At 41.0% G+C, this 16,815-nt stretch overlaps 1 protein-coding gene across 5 annotated transcripts in view; it reads left to right on the top strand.

The window, feature by feature from the left end:
- MYO5A (myosin VA) overlaps nt 1–16,048 on the top strand; it is a 204,672-nt gene extending 188,624 nt beyond the window's left edge. For all 5 annotated transcript variants that reach the window (XM_059181581.1, XM_059181582.1, XM_059181580.1 and 2 more), the window contains 8 exons: nt 2,365–2,511; nt 4,847–5,001; nt 6,959–7,048; nt 8,835–8,985; nt 12,122–12,404; nt 14,273–14,447; nt 15,084–15,164; nt 15,419–16,048. In XM_059181581.1, the coding sequence (XP_059037564.1) occupies nt 2,365–2,511; nt 4,847–5,001; nt 6,959–7,048; nt 8,835–8,985; nt 12,122–12,404; nt 14,273–14,447; nt 15,084–15,164; nt 15,419–15,571 (1,235 nt within the window). In that variant the 3' untranslated portion in view covers nt 15,572–16,048. The remainder of the gene's footprint in view (nt 1–2,364; nt 2,512–4,846; nt 5,002–6,958; nt 7,049–8,834; nt 8,986–12,121; nt 12,405–14,272; nt 14,448–15,083; nt 15,165–15,418) is intronic.
- Nucleotides 16,049–16,815: the final 767 nt, after the last annotated feature.

The raw sequence follows: 16,815 nt of genomic DNA, 5'->3' as shown, positions 1-16,815 counted from the left end.
TTCTTTCAGGCCTTATATTTTCCTGATGCTGCATACATGAAGGTTGACATTTTATTTTAATTAGTAGATGGCTTGCTACATAAAATCAAGGTCGTGTTGAGCTGACATCCATATTTTGTTTATGAATTTTTGTAAAGACTCACATCTCTGAGGAGAATTCAAAGGCGAGAGAAAATTTTAATGAAAGTAGGGCAATTTTTGTCTCTGACGTTTTTGTACAGAACCAAAAATATCTAGATTGGAGATTTTTGCAAAAAGAAAGTGAAGCTTTCTTTTATTTACTTATTTATCTATTTATTTTAAAGATTTTATTTGTTTATTTGACAGAGAAAGGGAGTTCACAAGTAGACAGAGGCAGGCAGAGAGAGAGAGGGAAGCAGGCTCCCCGCCGAGCAGAGAGCCTAATGTGGGACTCGATCCCAGGACCCTGAGATCATGACCTGAGCTGAAGGCAGAGGCTTAATCCACTGAGCCACCCAGGTGCCCCTGAAGCTTTCTTTTAATAAGGAAAATCTCCTAGTAAAAATATTTACCATATTTCATAAATTCTGAGGTACTCAATTTTTACATTTTAACATCTTAAATTAGGTTGTGTCTTTCAAAGACTGTTGACGAGTTGCAGTTTAACTGGCAATGTTTTTCCTTCTTTAGTGTTCTGTAAAATAATGGTATCTCTCACTATCAGTGGATGAAATCAGTAGGCTTAAAACATTCTCTTGGGGTTAGATAGAGCCCAAATGCGTACGTTTATTGTTAAACGTAATATATTGAATCTGTTTCCCCTCACAGAATCGTTTCTGTGCCTCAGAACAACTAGTACCACAGAGGGCAGGGACTTTACTCTCTTATACTTGACAAGTGGCAGATGCCACCATGGGCTGATTCTGAGACCCCCATGCTGTTATGTATAAACCGACTCCAGAAGTAATCAGTATAACACTAAATGGCTTGAATCTCCTGTCTCCTGTATAGAGACGTACATTTTACCATGCACACGAAGCACTAGATGCCACAGCCCTGACTTGTCCAGTCACAATATGGTCACTCTTTAGATAATACTGTTGACGGATGGTGGTGATATTCCGCGCTGATAATCCTGGTGTGTGATGCTGCAGCCTGAGGTGGACGAGTGTGTCACTAGGCTGTCTCTCGGCCACATAAGCAAGAACACTGGCAGGTATTGGTGTTCTCCGTGATAACCTTGTTCTGTGGAACTGGCTTCCCACAACTAACACAGGCAATTGCCCAGAGTGACAGGAAGTACTACTGATACCTTGGAGAATCAGCAAGGAGTTAAACATTCTAATGCTTCTGATCTGCATTGTTTGTTTGATAACAGATTCAACTCAGTCTATCGCTAAATAGATTTCTTAACTGCCCCCCCCTACAGATGAAAAAATAAAAAACCCTGCTTATTAGCATATATTTCCACAAACACCAAAATGACTGTGTCCTTTCCCTCCCCTTGCAGTTCCCATTTACTTCTCAATTTTGCAATGAAATTTGAGACCTTTTTCTTTTACTCCTTAGCATAACTCTTCTCTAGCACTTACCATTAACATAGTGACCATTTTTATCATCTGAAAGGGCCATTAACCAGTGGTTGTACTTTAATGGTTACAACTTCATGGTAAGATGTGTAGCATTTGACTAAAAACAAACAAGCAAAAAACAGAATAATATTTAGGGAATCATATTAAACAGAAGTGTTTTATCTGCTCGAGATTTCTTTGGGAATAAGGGTAGCAGAGGAAAGAAAGCTAGGTTTTTGCCTCATGAGGCTTCTGTGAAAAATGATGCAGTTCACATCAACTAGTGCCAAGAAATACCATTCTGCCAGCTCTCTTGATGTGGTTTGAACTGATTGCAATGATGCATTTGAAGTAAATGTTATTTTTCTTTAATGACTGGATTCATAGAGCTAAATGTGAGAGGGAATCTTTGATGCTCTTGCTGCCTCTTTGTAGAATACTAGGTCTTTTCACCCTTCTTTGACTTAAAGTCTTAATATCTTTAACCATTATGATGGTACTAATGAGTTAACTAAAAAGTTAAACTGCTTACTTTGGGACATTTAATCTTATTACAAAGTAAACTTTATTACAAAAAAAAAGATTTTGAATCAAGTAAGGTTCTTTGATGTTGATAATAACCAAGTACTAGTGGCTGTTGGAGTGACATTACCATATAATTTTGCCATCTACCCACCTAATTTTAGCAGAAAAGAATATTTAAAGAGGAAATAATTAAGTGGCAAATATGGCAAGATCTGTTGTTAAAGAATTCATTTAAAATTCCTGGAATGTAGAATCCTTGTATCTTTTCTGCCTGGAAAACATTTTCTTCTTTTTGTTTCTCATTAAGTGGGCCAGATGGAGAACATATCACCAGGACAGATCATTGATGAACCCATCCGTCCAGTCAACATTCCCAGGAAAGAAAAGGATTTCCAAGGAATGCTGGAATACAAGAAGGAGGATGAACAAAAGCTTGTTAAGAACCTGATTTTGGGCAAGTATTTTCTGCATGGGATAGAATGTCTTTCTGGTACATGTGTCATTAATGGAAAAGACTAGTCACTAATTTTTTAAATATTCAACATTGGTTAATTGCATCATCATTGCAGACTGTGCATTATCCTGTTGGAGTAACATCCTGACCGTGTCATGCATTATCAGTCAAACTTCGGGGAGACTTGCCTAGGATCTACCTATAAGGTCCTTTGAGTCCAGGCCTTCTTAGCTCTGGCTACAGATTAGAATATCTGGAGAAGCTTTTAAGAAGTATTCATGTATCATCCCTATCATAGACTCGTTACCTCAGAATCTCTAGAGGGAAGAGCCTGGCCACGTCAAAACAAAAAAACAAACAAAAAACACACACACGAACACACACACAAGGGAACACAAGCAGGGGGAGTGAGAGAGGGAGAAGCAGGCTTCACGTTGAGCAGGACCCTGAGTTCATGACCTCAGCTGAAGGCAAACACTTAACAACTGAGCCACCCAGGTATCCCCACATATATTTTTTTTATCTTGGAACACTGCATCAAAAACTAATGGTGTATTTTATGGTGACTAACATAACACAATAAAAAAAAGAAAAGTCTTTCAGAGGATTCTAAAGTGTAGCCACAGTTGAACGCCACAGTTCTGGGCCATTTAACTTCCTGAGTTTCATTTTTTTCCTTGCTTCCTTTCACAACTAACTATATTAAGTACAGCATTTTGGTAATAGGAAAGAAACAGAAGAATTAAGGGAAAGATTCTAGCCATGGAAGGAGAAGACTGGGCTAATGAAATGGACATGGAAGAAGCATTTTAGAGCAGTTTTGGCTTAAGGTGGGGTATAAGCTTGTTGATTCTGCCAGAAGACTCTTTAAGGGAAAGTGGGAGTTAAGAGTGCACACAGCCTAAAAGCTGTGAACTAAAAAAGGGGAAAACCTCTGTTCAGCCTTTGCATAGCATTCCTCCTGGCAGGTGTGGGCTGACAGCAATGTGATTGGCAGTTATGCCTGATTTAATGTTCCCAGGGTTCATGGCATTAAGCTCAGTATTATACATAGGTACAAAGGCACTGAAGTTTTAACATGATCTTCATTTAGTAAAAATGTTAAGAAGCCAGTGGTTTTTAAGCATAGAGTTAACAAAGACTCATTAATTCAATAAACATTTAGTGAGCTTGTACCAAATGCTAAGCATTTTCTAGGTACTGGGTAATGAATAAAGTTTCATAATCCCTATTCTCAAAGGTCTTATATTGGGAACTTGGGGAGAATAGAGAATATATATATATATATTATGGGGTCAAATGATAAAGAGTAAAGGCAAGTATACTAGTTTATATGAAGTTGTCAGGAAAGTTCTCTTCCATAAGGTAATCTTTGGACAGAGATCAAAGGAAGTAAGGAAACAAGTCATACTGATATCTGAGGAAAGAACGTTTCAGGCAGAAAACAGTAAGTACATAGGCCCTGGGGTGGGAGCATGCCTGACATGTTCAACCAACAGCAAGAAGACTCATGTTGAATTCAATTAGATGAATGTCTTCTTGCAATTAGGATGAGAGGGAGAAATGTTACTAGAGCACAGTGAGGTGGGGAAGGGGAACAGGGCCAGACCACACAGATCATAGTGAAGATTTTTTATTTTATAAATGACTGAGAAGAGAAGCTACTTGGAAGATTTTCAGAATAAGAGTGGCATTTGTGTATAGAGTTACTCTGATCATTGTGTGAAAAAGGTACTACTGGAGAACAGGGGATGAATCAGGGAGGCAAGTCTGGAAGCCATCACCACAGCCCAAGAGAAGATGATGGTGGCCTATTGTAAGGTAGCTAGTAGAGTAAGTAAGTTTCTGGGTGTGTTTTATAGGTAGAGCCAACAGGATTTATTGTTGGATTAGATGTGTGGTGTGAGAAAACAAAGGATTCAAAATATTAACAAAGCATATAACCCAAGAAACCGGAAGTCTGGAACAGCCTATTTCCTGAGAGGGGCACAACTCCCAGAAGGTCAGGTTCCACCGGGAATCATTGGTTTCATTTGGGATGGACTCCGTTTGACATGCGTAAGCAGAGGTGTCAAGAAGGCAGTTGATACACGGAACTGGAGTTCAAGGGAGAAACCAGGGCGAGAGATACAAATTTGGAAGTTCTAAGATTTGCATGTCCCACCCTTAACAATTTCTCTACTTGATGAACTATTAAAATATACTTTTTAAATATGATCTCTTAACCATGAATGATTGAATTCTTTCATGAGAACTGTGCTTTGGTATCTCACAAAGCTTTCCTCACAAAGACTTTCAATGTTATATAAGATTATTTTTCATCATTTCCTTTCAGAACTGAAGCCACGTGGTGTGGCAGTCAACTTGATTCCAGGGTTACCAGCGTATATCCTGTTCATGTGTGTCCGACATGCTGACTATCTGAATGATGATCAGAAAGTAAGGTCGTTGCTAACATCAACAATTAACAGCATCAAAAAAGTATTAAAGGTCAGTTCATGTTCAATAAAATTCTCCTAGTGAACATTAATGACGACAGAATCTGCACCAAGGTCTTTTCCTTCCTTCGATTGGGGATAAGTTGCCCGATATGAACACTTTCCAGTCTTCATTGGTAACTTCCACTATAGGAAACAGTCTTTCTTGCAACATGTCTATATGCCTTCATGTACAATGGAGCGCAGGTTGATGAGTAATCAAAATTAATTTAATGTAATTGCATTAAGTTGCACAGTAAATTAAGTGTTCATAAACAGAAATAGTCTGTTTTGAGATCTTACAAGTAAATTAAAAATATTTAGTGTGGTCCTAGTATGATGCTCTAGTTAAAATGGTTTTGAAAAAGTTCAATACGACATGGGTCATTCATAAAGAAGATTTCTGATAAAACATTAAAATATTTCTTCCAACTTTTCTTCCTGTTATTCTTCAGCTCACCCTATAATTTCCTTGTTCCCTGAAATGCCTGGTTCCACGTGAGAAGCAACACACAGATACTAAGCAGAGAGGAAAGACTTGGGAAAGGCAGCGGAATTATGTAATAGAGCAGAAAGCCCTGCCTAACTCAGTAATCACCGAGTCACCTTGCATAATCCTCTTGCCTCTCTAGAAAGACAGTGAACATTATACTTAACTTTAACTCACGTGTTTCTGTGAGGAGCTAAGAGACTGTGCTCCAAGTACTTTGCTTTCTGATTATCTAACTGAAGTTGGATGAAAACCTTCAGAATTAAGATAAGTGGCTAGTTAACATAGCCACTGGATGCTCTCACATCTAAGGTGTCTTTCATGCACTGTTTTGTTTTAATTGTGGTAAAATATACGAGACATAAAATTTACCACTTAGCCATTTTTCAGTGCACTGTTCTGTGGCATTAAGTGTGTTCACGTTGTTGTGCAGCCGCTATCACTGCCCACCTCCAGAACTTTTCCTTCTTCCCTACCTGAAGCTCTGTCCTCATGAAACACAAGCCTCCCTGCAGCCCCTGGGAGCGAGCCTTTGACAAACACGGGTTCCCCGTCCCTCCCGGGCAGTTTTGGATAGAGTTAGTTTGTTACTGAAGCATGGAGCTTCTGAAGATTTAACATTTAAGAATTGATGAATGTCTTCTGATATAACTCACTTCATTTTTGGTGTATCGTTGCTATAGTGCATTTAGCCTGCAAGTTTTACTAATTTCTAAGTCAGCTCTTACAAACACAGCAAAACCGAATCATATTTTCACCCTCTTATCCTAATTGCATAAAGATATTTATCTAGTTTGACTATTTATTATACCAAATTGTTTAAAAATTTAAAAAGAGTGGGTACTCACATATAGCACTCTTTTGATGCCATTCAAAATTGATGTGAGTTTGTCTCCCTTCCCAGTTTTGAACTGAAGTGTATTTACCTCAATTCCCTGTTCTGATTTAGCAGCTGGTTGTTAGACCCAGTCCTGCTGTAGAGCCATTCAGCTTCCCCTCTCTCCTATTCTGCACAGGACTCCCTCTACCCCATTTCTCAGTCTCTGCTCAGGAGTTGTATCTTATTGTTGACCAAATTTGTAACCTAGTCTGGGTTTCAGCACTTCATAGTCTGGGGCATCCCTTTGTGCTTTCAGACCTTTCTGATACCCTGATCCTGAGGGAAGTGAGTTGGGGTAAGCTGTGGTATGATGAATTTTTTAACTCCATGTAACTGCTGAAAGGGACTGCTAAACTAACATCACCTAAGTGGGCATCCTTTTCTAATGGCAAGAAAATAGATGCCGAGCAAAATAACAACCAAACAACAAACACAGGGTTGAAATTTTCTAGCAATGATGTAAGATTTACAATTGCAATGTGATTTATTTTTGTAATTATCATGTAACTGAAAAAAGTGGGCCTTCTGGTGTCTGCTTACTTTCAGGTTGCTATTTCCATAAGGAAAAGTGAATTTTTTCTCTCTTTTTCTCTCTTTCAGAAAAGAGGTGATGATTTCGAAACTGTCTCCTTCTGGCTCTCTAACACATGCCGATTTTTGCACTGTTTGAAGCAGTACAGTGGGGAAGAGGTGAGGAAACCTTAATTACAAAACCCGCATGATGTACTTTCATCTACCCTCTTTAAGGAAAAATTTTAAAGCATGAACATTTAACCATTTGTTAATTTAAAGATTTTATTTATTTGAGAGAGAGAGCAAGTGAGAGAGAGAAAGCATGAGCAGTGGAAGGGGCAGAGAAAGAGGGAAAAGCAGTCTTCCTGTTGACCAGAGAGCCCAACATAAGACTCCATCCTAGGACCTTGAGATCATGACCCAAGCTGAAGGCAAATGCTTAACCTACTGAGCCAGCCAGGCGCCCTCCAGTTTTTAATTTAGAAACCTGCATTCAGAGGTAGGTTGGAAGCTCATAGCTTTGTTTGATGTTCATTGTTTATGAAACAGTGAATTGGAGAGCAACATAGTTTCTTCCTCTGAGAGTTTGTATTATGAGAAAGCATAGCCGAAATAAAATGAGCATTAGTTAATGAATTGTTAATGAGCAGTGAAACCTCTTGTCAGTATGCGGAAAGTGGACTTTTCAGGGACTGATATGAGAAATAGTAAACAATTTAAAGAAATTCATCAATTTTGGCTTTCCATAGTACATAAAAGGTGATCAAACTGAAGCATATTTCTTTAGATTGATCCAAAAATGTTCTGTTTTTATTTGCAGTGATATGTTCATCAGGTGTTTGATAGACTTAAAAACTATGTGATATATTAATAATTATTCTTTATTAAGGTCTACTGAGTATATATCAGACAGCACTTCTATACACTCTTGTTACTTAATTCTTACAGCATCTCTGTGAGGTAGGAATTACAACCCAGTTTTACAGATAAGAAAACTGAAGTTTGGTGATGTTTATCAACTTGCCCAGATCCTCTTAGTCAGAAGGAGCAGAGCTGGGGCTCTGGAGCCGTCAGCCTCTGCAGCCTGTGCCCCTACCCACTGCTGTCCATGCCTTCCATTTTTTGCCTGGAGTGCAGGTGGAGAAGCTGACCAGTAGTATTTTCTGGGCACCCAGAGGCTAGAGCAGAGGGTTGTCCTGGAAAATTATGGAAAACATAAATACGAGTAAGATACAGCCCCTGGGAAGGTGGGACAGATAGACTAGAATTCCTCTGAGGGGCCATCAGCTGTCCTGTCAGTCCCCATTTCTAGACTGTGTTGTCAGGTAGTCTGTAGGGAGGCTCGACTTCAGGTGGAGTTTATCAAGCAGGCAATGTTTGACACATTACATGCCTGTACAGTTGGTTTTCCATTTTAACTAATACCACCAAAAAATTCCATTCTATGCTTGGACTGGAAATCATATATGGTCACCATGAAACATAATAAAGGGAAATTTTTTATTTATTCACCGATCTCAGTAGAAATTGGTCTGTTTTAAAAAGATTATGTATGCCCTTCGGGTGCAGTATTTACAAATAGGACTCTGTTTAACAGAACTGAAGTTAAGAGGTTAGTACTTTAGATAATTCATTGTTTGGCAGTAAATGTGTTGCATCATAAGTAAAAACAGTCATTAATTTTTTTCTAATTAAGTTCCCCCATTTTGTTTCACTGACATGGTTATTGGAAAGGGTTAACCTCTAGCTTGCCAAGTGTAGATATTACTCAAAAGCTAATAAGTGGCGGGAGAATACGATGGAAACAAACACACAGAGCATTTGAGAATGACTCTGTGGCCTTCGAGAGTGGAACAGGTGGAAACTCTTCAGAGAGAGGACAGAAGGGGAATCTGATCAAACAGAGGTGTTAGAAGAGGCATTTTCTTTCATTGGTGTCAGTAACTTTGCTTTCTGATTCTAGGGCTTTATGAAACACAACACATCTCGCCAGAACGAACACTGCCTCACCAATTTTGACCTGGCAGAGTACCGGCAGGTGCTAAGTGACTTGGCTATTCAGATCTACCAGCAACTTGTGCGGGTGTTAGAGAATATCCTTCAGCCCATGATTGGTAAGGCGAGGGCAGGGTTGATGTCGAGGTCTCTCTGGCCTAGCGGCCACACTTGTTTGGAGGCCTGTCTTCACACAAAGAGCATAAAACAGTAAGACTCAATCCTGAACTTAGCTGAGTCATGCTGGAACCTCAGCTGTGACTAACTGGAATATGTCAAAATTACTGCTTCCACGTGACTGAGGCGACAGGATCTAGTCAATCTCCCCACTGGGTGGTGCCTGTCCCTTGAGACTGGGCTCTGCTCTAGACCTAGCGATATATACATATCTTGTCCACTTTTCAAAAGCACTTTAAACTTTGGCCTAAGAAACTGCAACCCAGGGCCTCCTTGGGGTCCACTTAAAACACAGGAGGCCAGGGAGGGTTTGCACTTTGGCTATTAGGCTCTAGTCAGAGGGCTCGGGCCACAAGAATAGGTCTCAGATGCTCAATCTCAAGGCCCCTGTGGAATTGTCAAAGGCAGTTTTGTTTAAAGTAGTGGTCTCTCACTGATAAGTGACTGGAGTGTGCACAGTGGTGTTTCTGTATATGTGTACTTAACTAGTGTACCTCTCTTTATATGTGTGTACTCTGTCTGGGTGTACTACAAACATACATTCCCTTGGAATGTGTAGCATATATGAAGTAGAAATTAGGAGGCATATATAAGTTGCAGGCTGTTAATTTTGAATGAACTGAATTAAATTTGTTTTAAGTTATCAAACTCTTATCTTTGGGCAAATTATCAGCAGCTTTTTTTTTTTTTTTAAATATTTCACTTATTTAACGGTGAGAGGGAGACAGAGTGAGAGAACACAAGCAGAGGGGAGATGCAGAGGGAGAGGGAGAAATAAGCTCCCCAATGAGCATGGAGCCCCATGCGGGACTCGATCCCAGGACCCTGGGATCATGACCTGAGTCCAAGGCAGACACTTAACTGACTAAGCCACCCAGGCACCCCTATCAGCAGCTTTTCTTTATTATTTTTTTAAAGATTTTTATTTATTTATTTGAGAGAGAGACAGGGAGAGAGAGCATGAGTGAGGAGAAGGGCAGAGAGAGAAGCAGACTCCCCGTGGAGCCGGGAGCCCAATGCGGGACTCGATCCCAGGACTCCGAGATCATGACCCGAGCCGAAGGCAGTTGTCCAACCAACTGAGCCACCCATGCGTCCCTATCAGCAACTTTTTAAGACTACTCCCAGCCACCCTTTCTTTTCCCACACATGTTTTCCACATTTCTACAACCTCGTCATTGCCCTTAGTATTCTGTCTTCCATCGCACACCCACAGTTAACCAAGCAGAAACACGAAAGGCTGAGGAAGCCATGGGAGATGGCAGTGAGTCCCTCAGGAAGTGACATCTGGGGTGAGTTCTTCAGTTGTCCCCTGACAGTTGTGTATTCATAGCAGTGTCAGTTAGCTCAAATGTAAAAGGCGACACAGATGCACAGAAGGTCAATTTCAGCCAGTGTTTCTTCTACTTTTGCCTATTTTTTTTTTGGCTAAACAGGAAGCTTACCTCTGAGATGTCCCACTTTAAGCCACCATGCCCATCTCCCAGGGATCTGATAGCAACCACCAAAGTTTTGTGTCAGTGTGAGGTTCTGTGGAAACTGGTTAGCACTGTGAGCTATAAAATGAATAAGACATATAAAGATGAACCAGGAGTGGCCCTGCTCTCAAGGGGCTACCAGGCGAGGGGTGATCCTCCCACAACCATCCTAGAGGAGGCATAAGCCAAACACTGTGAGACCACAGTGGAGGGAGCAGCAATGACCCAGATTTGAGAAGACCAAGTCAGGGGAGGCTGACACTAACTCGAGTCTTCTCTGCTACTGCGGGAAGCTCCAGACAAGGAAGGGTCCAGCTTTACAGCCCCACACAACCATGCCCTCCCAAAGCTTCTCTTCACTGCCCAGGCTCCTGCTGTCCTTGCTACTTGGTTTGCCTGTGGGGCTCAGACCTCCTTGGGGAATCTCTTCTCCTCTCTCTAATCTCTGTGTCTTTCTCAAAAACTCTTCCAAGGTATCACAAGCTTGGAGCACCTGGATGGCTCAATTGGTTAAGTAAGCATCTGCCTTCAGCTCAGGTTATGATCCCAGGGGCCTCGGATCAAGTCCTACATCAGGCTCCTTGCTCAGTGGGGAGCCTGCCTCTCCCTCTGCCATTTCCCCAGCTTGTGTTATCTGGCTCTCTTTCTCTCTATCAAATAAATAAATAAAATTTTTAAAAAGATTTTATGTTTATTTGACAGAGTGAGACACAGCAAGAGAAGGAACACAAGAAGGGTGTGGTGGGAGAGGGAGAAGCAGGCTTCCCGCTGAGCAGGAAGCGCAATGTGGGGCTTGATCCCAGGACCCTGGGATTATGACCAGAGCCAAAGGCAGTTGCCTAAAAACTGAGCCACCCTGGTGCCCCTAATAAATAAAATCTTAAAAAAAAAAAAAAAATCACAATCTTTTGCTAATACAAGCTGGGCTGCTTTGTATTTTAGAAAATGCGCCATTAAGATTTCTTAATTTCCGGGGTGCCTGGGTGGCTCAGTGGGTTAAAGCCTCTGCTTTCAGCTCAGGTCATGATCTGAGGGTCCTGGGATCGAGTGCCGCATCGGGCTCTCTGCTCAGCGGGGAGCCTGCTTCCTCCTCACTCTCTGCCTGCCTCTCTGCCTACTTGTGATCTCTGTCAAATGGATGAATAAAATCTTTAAAAAAAAAAAAAAAGATTTCTTAATTTCATGGGTAAATTTTTGCATTTAAGAATTATTCCTTCAGGGGCGCCTGGGTGGCTCAGTGGGTTAAAGCCTCTGCCTTCGGCTCAGGTCATGATCCCAGGGTCCTGGGATAGAGCCCCGCATCAGGCTCTCTGCTCAGCAGGGAGCCTGCTTCCCTTCCTCTCTCTCTGCCTGCCTCTCTGCCTACTTGTTTCTACTACTACTGTCTGTCCAATAGATAAATAAAATCTTAAAAAAAAAAAAAAAGAATTACTCCTTCATTAAAGTTTAAAATCTGGAAGCCCTTTTTTTGAAAGTTCTTATCCCCTCTCTTGATACTCATTTTCCTAAATTGAATGTGTGAGAGTGTGTGCGTGCCTGTATGAGCCGGTGTGTGTGCACATGGACCAGGCGTCCTCTAACACTTGAACTCCTCCTGCAGTCTCCGGCATGCTGGAGCATGAAACCATTCAGGGCGTGTCTGGGGTGAAGCCCACAGGGCTAAGAAAGCGAACCTCCAGCATCGCGGATGAGGGCACCTACACACTGGACTCCATCCTCCGGCAGCTCAACTCCTTCCACTCGGTCCTGTGTCAGCACGGCATGGACCCTGAACTGATCAAGCAGGTGGTCAAGCAAATGTTCTACATCGTGGGGGCCGTCACCCTGAACAACCTCCTGCTGCGCAAGGACATGTGCTCCTGGAGTAAAGGCATGCAGATCAGGTGAGCGGAGGCCGGTTCCTGCCCTGTGTCCAGACAGGGTGCGGGGTCTGCTGCCACCAGCTATGCAACCAGGGACGACACACAAGGAGCTGTTATCTCTGGCCTGGCTGGCTCCACTTTCGTGAGTGACTGCTTCAGACTGTGCCTTTCAGTAGGTCCTCCCCTCCACTACTGGGGAACCCTGCTCCCCCAGGACACTGACTTGTTAGAGGGAATGGAGAGATGATAAAAAATACTTTGAGTTGAGATAGCTGCTTCCTCATCTTTTGTGTCTGTTTTAATTGTACATAAGAAAATACCAAATTTTTTATAAAGAAGATTTCTAATGTTTGATTTCTCTTAGAAATTTATTTTGACAAAATACCTTTTTGTACCATGGCAGCAAGAGCATGTCTAATAGATCTCTAACTGGAAATGTGCCCCTCTGTCTTTTAAGAAAGTGTGAACTCAGCTTTATGACCAGCTACCCCTCAGCATAAGCCATTATCATAATAGAATTTATTTTTTTGCAAATAATTTTTTTTGAAGATTTTATTTATTTGAGAGCTAGTGAGAGATAGAGTATGAGTAGGGGAGCAGCAGAGAGAGAAGCAGGCTCCCTGCTGAGCAGGGTGCCCAGCTTGGGGCTTGATCCTAGGATCCTGGGATCATGACCTGAGCCAAAGACAAATGCTTAACTGACTGAGCCAATCAGGGGCCCCAGCAAATCATTTGTTTAAAACAGAATAGTCACCGGGCGCCTGGGTGGCTCAGTGGGTTAAGCCGCTGCCTTCAGCTCAGGTCATGATCTCAGGGTCCTGGGATCGAGTCCCGCATCGGGCTCTCTTCTCCGCAGGGAGCCTGCTTCCTCCTCTCTCTCTCTGCCTGCCTCTCTGCCTACTTGTGATCTCTGTCTGTCAAATAAATAAATAAAATCTTAAAAAAAAAAAAAAAAGAACAGAATAGTCACCAAGAGAGGAAAATAGGATCTCTCCTACATAAGTCTTTAGTTAATCTCAGGAAACCTTGGCATTCTTTTCAAATTTTCCATTCTGACACACATCCATTGGAGTTAACATTAAAAAGATATTGCCTTCATTCAGGTTGTAAAATTTACTTGTCTTTATAAGCTTTGTTTATGTATTTCTCCATACAGTGAGGCGCTGTCGTAATATCATACTGCCTCCTATTTGCCTGACCGCAAAGTTCTGATCGTGTGTCCATGTAGCATTTTAGCATGAGAACTACTGTCACCTGGTTGACCACTTCTTGAAACCTCAGCATCTGTGTGATTTCTACATCTCTTGCCACATCTGGGGTCTCTGTCTCTTCCATGCTCCCCCCGTGCCCGCACTTACCTTTTCTTCTATCCCTGGGCTTCTGTAGGCCACTACTCTGTCACCCAGGCTCTTCCCTAAAGAGGGCTGTGGCACAAGTTCTATGTGGGAACATCTTGTTTTTTTGACTACCCTGGAATTTGACTGAAGGAGGAAAGGGTACTCAAAGGTTATCATTTCTCTCCTCTGACTTGTAAAAGAAGCTAGAAAGCCTTTTTTGGTCAGCTGTTTAATAAGGACACGGCCATGTGGGATGTTCTATTTTGATTTTCAGCAAGTTTTATTTCATAATTTTTGCCGTAAGACTCCATTTCTACCTTCCATTGAAGTTAATTATATCCTCTAGTCATTTACTCTTATATAATTATGATTATAAACCTCATGGCTATAATAAAATTTTAAGCACAGCTGGTAAGATTTAAGAAAATTGAACAAAAATACTGCCTGTCATTTTCACTGAGATTCCTGACAAAGCTGTACATAAAAAATTAAGACATTTATGACAACATTCAGTAAATTTGCATTCTCTCCCTCTCTCTCTTTTTGGCATAGGTACAATGTCAGTCAGCTGGAAGAATGGCTGCGCGACAAGAACCTGATGAATAGCGGGGCTAAGGAAACCCTGGAACCGCTCATTCAGGCTGCTCAGCTCTTGCAAGTGAAAAAGAAGACAGATGACGATGCAGAAGCCATTTGTTCCATGTGCAGTGCTCTAACTACTGCCCAGGTGAAGCACCTCCCCCTGCTGAGAGACACTGTAGCAGTCAGCAAGGGTGACACTTAGGGAAGTGAGAAGCCCCCCAACCATTGCTCTCATCTCTGAGCTGGCTTCACATGTGTTGGACAAGGCATTTGAGGACAGTGGCAACAGCACAAGACAAGACAAAGGCATAAAATGAGCCCATTTTTCTTTTGCCAGTTATTTCTGTGTTGGCTCCTGCACTTTCTTAATGTTCTTTATGTGTCTCATAATGTAGGCATCTTACCTAGATTATATGTACACTCTGTATAGAAAGCAGCTGGATAGAAACAAGGGACACTAGTAACGGTTGCCACTTGGGTAAACTGAGAAGATTGAGCAGGACCCTTTTCCTTTTCATGTTGTGTTCTTTTGTGTACTTTGGTTGTTTTTCCAAATTTATATTGCTTCTTAAAATATACAAATATTACATTAATACATTCTTATTAAAAAAATTCATATAGTAAAGTTAAATATGCTTTTAGACCAGCTCTCTCTCTCCCCTTAACCCAGCCCTGAGCAGAATTACAGACTTATTCATAGATTCTTTTACTTTTCCAGGTTATAAGTACCCAGTGTGTGTTTGATAATATGCTAAAAACTTTGATCATTTCATTCTCACAGATTGTCAAAGTGTTGAATTTGTATACTCCAGTTAATGAGTTTGAAGAAAGAGTCTCTGTATCGTTTATTCGTACTATACAGGTAAGATCTCCCAAGCTTTCTTTTTCAGTTTTCTGAATGAAAATTTTACAGTTTATTGAGAGAAATTGTGTTTTATTATTGTGTTATCTCATTTTAACAGTGTATTACCTTTTTGATAACAGCTTATTAGAGAAAGGAAGTGTTTTAAAAACATTCTTTATTAGTTGAGGACTTCTTGGTATATTTTTGGTGGGGGAGAAATCTTTACAAAGAACTGACGCGCTGTTTGTTGTTGTTGTTTTTTTTTATCTCAGATGCGTTTACGAGACAGGAAAGACTCGCCTCAGCTGCTCATGGATGCTAAACACATCTTTCCTGTCACCTTTCCTTTCAACCCATCCTCCCTCGCCCTGGAAACCATCCAGATTCCAGCCAGCCTGGGCCTGGGATTCATATCACGGGTCTGAAAGTGACGCGATGCCAAGGCAAACAGGGACAGTAAGAACCCATTATTTCCAGTGAGCTACTGAACAGACATTTTTAAAGAGACAGCACTACTTATCTTTCCAATGAGAAGTTATTAACTGGAAATCTCCCTGAACACTTTCATCACCTGGGGATGAACGATAGGCTTCTTTGTGCCGTGTTACCTTAATAGCAACACTTAGCCTGGACCAGTTAGGTATCCCGGGGTACATGCAGGTGAATGACAGAAGGAGGGGGGATTTGCTTTAGTCCTTAGCACTGCATCTGAGTGGTATGGTAAACATGTAAATTCCAGGTATGAGTGTTGTTAGGAAAGCACCCACAAGGAGCCTCCCCGGCGCGGACCAGAAGAATTGAAAGAAAAATTGCCATTGAGTACATATCATATCAGTTCAGGAATCAGTTATGTTGATGTTGTCAAAGTTGATCAAAGAAATAAACTGGCAATATGTAAAGTATTTGTCAAGTAACTTCCTTCTATGTGTTCCTATGCTATAGAGATCTTAAGAGAATATTGGTTTGCCATATAGCATAGAAGTGCATTTGTACTGTAGTTTACTGAGCATTTTAAATTGCTGCTATATACTGTGTTCTTTAATATATAAGCGATATTCTCATTAGGCACTACAACAATAAGCTTCTCTTTTATCAACTCTGTTTACAATTCAATCAGATCAGTTTTAACTGGATTATGTGCAAATATATACAGATTCACCTGCACAAGTAGCAGACACTGGCAAGTCATGTAGAAATATGACAAAATGTTTGACATTTAGGGATAGGATTAGACAAAGTGGCTGTTGTTGATGTCATTATTTATTCAGAATGTATTACATTGATGTGCTCATTAATCTTCCCTGGGTGGATATCACATCGGGGTACAGTGTTCTGTGAAGTGACTTATTTTTAGTTCCCAGGCCAGATTCCTGCACTGCATATTTTCAGTACTGACAGGTTTTCTTTCTTCTTCTTAATTTATTAAGAATTAATCTCAGTCACTATCTAGGGAAGATTCAGGTCTTGAAACCTTGATTATCCTATAAATTATGCAAAAGAAGGTGTGTAATAAATAACTATGGTTCCATTTTTTTAAGCTTAGCAACTTCTATAAATGTTCTCAGTACCACTAGATACTTTAAAGAGCATCATATTAGGAATACTTTAAGACTTATGTAAGAAATATCTGAAGATTGCTAAATTTTACAGAGGATATGTTTCAATAAGA

The sequence above is a fragment of the Mustela lutreola genome, chromosome 7 (assembly GCF_030435805.1).
Source record: "Mustela lutreola isolate mMusLut2 chromosome 7, mMusLut2.pri, whole genome shotgun sequence".
NCBI classification, from domain to species: Eukaryota; Metazoa; Chordata; class Mammalia; order Carnivora; family Mustelidae; genus Mustela; species Mustela lutreola.
The sequence above is the reverse complement of the archived record's forward strand: the minus strand, read 5'-3'. Positions and strand labels throughout refer to the sequence as shown.